The 5412-nt window shown below is 39.7% G+C and overlaps 1 protein-coding gene across 1 annotated transcript; it reads right to left on the bottom strand.

Annotated features, from left to right (window-relative positions):
• Nucleotides 1-4122: 4122 nt before the first annotated feature.
• LOC100759941 (olfactory receptor 4D9-like) lies at nt 4123-5058 on the bottom strand. Its single transcript, XM_027406812.1, has one exon. It carries the CDS (start codon nt 5056-5058, stop codon nt 4123-4125), a length of 936 nt encoding a protein of 311 aa, XP_027262613.1.
• Nucleotides 5059-5412: the final 354 nt, after the last annotated feature.

The raw sequence follows: 5412 nt of genomic DNA, 5'->3' as shown, positions 1-5412 counted from the left end.
AGGGAGAAGGGATTGACATGTGAAACAAGCTTGTTCCTAATTTGAACTAATAAAAAAGAAAAAAGCAAGTCATAAAGAATAAAAAAATAAAAAATAAATTGCAACAAGAATAAATAAATGAATATGAAGCAGGAACTGCCATTTAACCAAGAAAAGCATTAGCAATGGTATAGGAACTCTGGTGTCTCTAGTTTATATTCAGCATGCAGAAAAGGTAAAATCTAGTATTCATCCAATGATATCATTACTGAAGTCGGGGTATATTGCTCAGTTGGTAGAATACCTCTCCAGCATATGTGGTGCTCTGGGTTCAATTGCCTAAAATGGGCATGGTGGTTCACACCTGTAATCTCAGCACTCCAGGTAGAAGTAGAAGGGTCGGGACTTTACGGGTAGCCTTCCCATCACTGTGAGATGGAGACCAGCCCAAACTACAGGATTCCTACTCTTCCCAATGTTATCAATTCCCGTTTCCACACACCTCTAGGCACTAGCAATGAGATAGTGAGATAGATGCACATTCTAGTGGGAAGAGAAAGGTATTTTAAAATAAATGAAATTAGCTTGGAGTGGGGGCACACTTTAATCCTAGCACTTGGGGAGGCAGAGGCAGGGGGATCTCTGTGAATTCAAGCCCAGTCTGTTCTACATAGTGAGGACAGACAGGACTACATAGAGAGACCTGTCTCAAGAAGCCAAGAAAATTATGGAATTATTTTAGTTGATAAAACATAAACACAACAAACCAGAGTTAAAAACAGAGAGAAACTTAGTAACGATGCATGGTTTTTAAAAGTATTTATTTTAAATTATAAATGTGTGCACATGAGTGAGTGTAGGTGCTTGTGGAATTTGGAAGACAGCATCATACCCAATTGGAGCTCAAGTTATAGCTCAGGTATAGTGGGAAATTACTAATACGGAGTCAGGTAGAAATATAAGGTATTTAATAGGGAAAAGCCTTACTTATAGAGCGACCTAGCCAGTCGGTGTGGCAGCAGTCTGTGCAGCAAGTACCAAAGTGAAACCGAAAGAGCAAACGCAGTCACACTATGTCACTCTGACCATGCCCTCACAAGCGTGGTCAGGCACACCTGTAGCCAGCCCCTAAGGAGGCGTGGCTACACTCAGGCACTAATGTTGGTGCTGAGAACAGACCTCAGATCCTCTGCAAGAGTAGGGACCACCCTTCACCTTTAATCACAGGTTGTGTGTATACAGGTGAATGTGGCTGCTAGAGGCCTTGGATTCCCCCGGGACAACAGGGGATCTGGGAAACAAACTCGGTGGGTCTCTGTGAGAATCCAGCTGTGAGAATGAGGAGAATGGGAGAAGCTGGCCACTCTGACTAAAGTGGAATTAGTATAGTGGGATGGTGGGGAGGCAGCCCAGAACAGTGAGGTAAATCCATTAGCTCATTAGCACAGCAGTTTTCATTGAGTACATGGAAAGACAATGAAGAATATGCACAAAGGAGATTAATTTACAGCTATTGGTTTTTATGTCAACTTTAAGGATCAAACTGAGGGCCTCATATGTGCTGGATAAATGCTGTATGGCTGAGCTGCACTTCTGCCCTAGAGTGTATTTTATGAGCCTCATAAAGAAACAAAGCTATTACAGGAGCTGGGGAATAAGCCTAGTTGGTAGAGTGCCAGTCTAGGGAGCATGAGGACCAAGATTTGGGTTCTTTAGAGAAAAAATGCAGGTGTGCTTTGTGAGTGTGGTTTTAGTGGCCATGTTTTAAAAAATTTTAATTCTTTCTTCTGCTTGCTTAACTGTGCAATTGAGTCATCACAGGGATTTTTTCATTTTAGCTCAGTTTTTGTATTCGGTTTTGATATATTTTGAATCTGGGCATCTGTATAATTCATCAGTTATGGACATTTTCAACTATTATCTCCTAAAATGTCATTTCCACGTTACTACTATTTTCTTTGGGAACTTCTCTCAGACTTAGCATTTATCACATTCATTTATGTTTTTCTACATGTCCACCAATCACATCGTGCACCGATTGTTCTGTCTCTGTCCATGTGTGATCCTTTTTTAGTTTTCAGTTCATTATAATTTTCACTTCTAAATGTTTTGTTGTAATCTTACCATAAATCTACTGCTTTCAGTATCATTTTTACTGATTTAAAAAAGCTATGCATAAGTTTTCACATTTATGTTATTTTTTTTTTTTTGAGACAGGTTTCTCTGTGTAGCTTTGGAGCCTATCCTGGCACTCGATCTGGAGGCCAGGATGGCCTCAAACTCCCAGAGATCTGCCTGCCTCTGCCTCCCGAGTGCTGGGATTAAAGGTGTGAGCCACCAACGCCTGGCTCATTTATGTTATCTTTTATGTCTTATTTCTCTAACATAATTTCTTGCTAGTAAATCTTGAACTTACTCTGACCTAACTTTTTGGCACAATTTTATCTGAGACAACATGAATTCACAGATAGTATTTGTATATACTTTTATCCATCTTGGGACTAGCCCCATATTTCCTATGGAAGTATCAAAGGGTTTTGGTTTCAGCTTCTCCCACAAGGAAATAGTGCAGTCAAGTAGTGTTAGCAGAAATGTCTTCATTCTAACTTTCAAATAGCCTATGTATGGAGTAGAGAGAGCCCTGGAAAGTGAATTGCAAGTAATCACGCACAGAAAAGCAAAATCATTTCCTTCTTCCTCCTTCTGTACCATTGTATCCAGAAAGACTGAAGTAAAGGATTCACTAAAGTGTATCTAATAACTAGTAATAGAGATGATCATATGCAGTAGGTGTACAGTATTATCCTCTAGCTCTCAAAAATTATAATTTCCAAAGTCTATCTGTTTTTGATAAATTAATATGGATTGCATATTATTATCAGATATGATCATCTCTATTACTAGTTATTAGATACATTTTAGTGGACCCTTTACTTCAGTCTTTCTGGATACAATGGTACAGAAGGAGGAAGAAGGAAATGATTTTGCTCTTCTGTGTGTGATTACCTGCAGTTCACTTTCCAGGGCTCTCTCTACTCAATACATAGGCTATTTGAAATTTGGAATGAAGACATTTCTGCTAACGCTACTTGACTGCATTGTAATTATACCATTGTGTGCACAGGTCTAGCAAAGTTTTTGAGTCTAACTTTTGACACCCATAATCCATGCATCTGAGAGGCTGAGACAGAATTGTTACTGTGAGTTTGAGGGCAGTGCATTCCACTCCACCCTGCATAGCAAATGGTACCCTGTGTCAAAAAATCAACCTCAATCCTCAAAATAGGAAAGTCTAAGACTGATTTGAGTTTGGAATCGATTTTTACAAGGCTTTGATTCTGCCATCCCACAAATTTAAGTGATATTTACTACAAGTAAATGGGTTGGGTTCTATATAGACATTGAAACTATAAGGGGCAATTATATCTGTTGATTTGACAACTTTATTGGATTTTAATATACCATAGTAAAGGAAGCCCCAAAGGAGCATGCATAAGAAAATAAAAAAGTTATTTATTGTGTTGGGTATGTCTTTATGTTTTCAAACACTCAAATCAATTATGTACAAGGTGGATGTTAAATGTAGGAAAAGTAATTCTAGTTTCTCAACATTTATGTATTTATACATTGAGATTTTACAAAGACAGACTGCAAGTCAAATTCACAGTCAAATTTGAGAGTCCTAGGGAGTGAATGACAGCAGAAAATCTTTAAAAACCATTTATAATAAGTGTATGTTGACTTAAAAAGGAAGGCCAAAATTATTAACAGTGTTTACCTCATAGTAGAACCCTTAAAGTCACAGAATAACTGCCAGTAAATGGAGATATAGGTGCTGGAGACCTGCAATTTTGAGACAAATGACCCTGTTAACACCTATATGTCTCAAATCAAACCCTGTCCTTAAGACAATTGATGGGCCATCTCAGCACTTCTACTATAGATCATGTTTAGTCCCTGTTTTCTGCTGGTCTCTCTTCAAGGCTTAAATTCTTCTTGTTTAGTTTTCTACTGATGTCTGTGCTTACAAACAATTTATGAGTCAGATCTTTCGTATACATTACTATTGTTGGTTGTGCATAGCCAAGTCCCAATGTTAAAAAAAAAGACTCACTTATATGTTTCCCTTTCTCACAACCAGAATTATTCTACCTCAGAAAGTATGAGTCTTTTCTTGAGTCTCTTCATGGCTGACTTCATCTCTTGGTTCCTCAGGCTGTAGATCATTGGGTTCAGAACAGGAACAATACTATTTAGGGTAACTGAGACAGCTCTGTCCATGGGGAGGGCAGTGAAAGGCCTGGCATAGACATAGATGCAGGGCACAAAGTGTAGGGTGACCACGGTGATGTGGGAGGTGCAGGTGGAAATGGCTTTTTTCTTCCCCTCCCCTGTGTGTGACCTCAGCATTGTCAAAATGACTGTATAGGATACAAGGAGAAGAACAAACCATAGTGTAGTGATCAGGCCATTGTTTGAGATCATCAGTAGTTCAAGATTAAAGGTGTCAGCGCAGGCCAGTTTGAGAACCTGTGGGACATCGCAGTAGAAACCATCAACAACATTGGGTCCACAGAAAGGAAGTGGGAGCAAGAGGTAAATCTGCACAATGGAGTGAACAAAGCCCCCCACCCAGGAGGCCACGATGAGGGCTGTGCACCGCCCCGTACTCATGATGGTCACATAGTGCAGAGGCTTGAAGATGGCCATGTATCGATCAAATGCCATCACAGAGAGAGAGAAAATGTCTGCCCCACCAAGCAGGTGGAAGAAAAAAATCTGAGTGAAGCAACCATTGAAGGAGATGGTCTTTCTTATTGAAAGAAGGTCCACTAGGACTTTTGGAACAGTGATGGAGGAGAAACAGATGTCTAAGACAGAGAGGTTGCGAAGCAGGAAGTACATGGGGGTGTGGAGGCGGGAATCTGAAGTCACGGTGACCATTATGGTGACATTTGCTAACACGGTTAGCAAATAAACCATAAATAAAAAGAAAAACAAGAGTAAGCTCAGTTCTTGAGATTGGGTAAGGCCACAAAAAATAAATTCAGTCACCTTGGTGTGATTTCTCAGTGCCATTGAGTGACATTCCTTCTTCTGGGCACACTGTTGAAGGAAATGCCAGTATCACTGAAACAATAAAGTCAGGTTTGCATCCTGAAGAGACAGAATATGCAGAAGTATGCACTTTGTCACTATAGCATGTTCTTCAGTAACCCGCTCTGTTACCTGGGAAAAGCACTTGATTCTACTTGTCTCAGCTCTATTATTAGTACAAGTTGTAGTTTAGACTAGACAATTTGTTTTCATATCCAACTTGGTGGGTTTTTTGGATTCTGTTAAAACTTGCCTCTAGAAACTTTAAGAAAGAGAGCCTTAAATATGGGTGCACAGAACAGGTTCTAGGCTCCAGCTCTGTAAATCCACATAACC

The sequence above is a fragment of the Cricetulus griseus genome, chromosome 3 (assembly GCF_003668045.3).
Source record: "Cricetulus griseus strain 17A/GY chromosome 3, alternate assembly CriGri-PICRH-1.0, whole genome shotgun sequence".
NCBI lineage: Eukaryota > Metazoa > Chordata > Mammalia > Rodentia > Cricetidae > Cricetulus > Cricetulus griseus.
The sequence above is the reverse complement of the archived record's forward strand: the minus strand, read 5'-3'. Positions and strand labels throughout refer to the sequence as shown.

What these genes read in the sequence shown, in the direction of transcription:
- LOC100759941 (XM_027406812.1), bottom strand. Translation starts at nt 5,058, where the DNA reads ATGGCACTGAGAAATCACACCAAGGTGACTGAATTTATTTTTTGTGGC.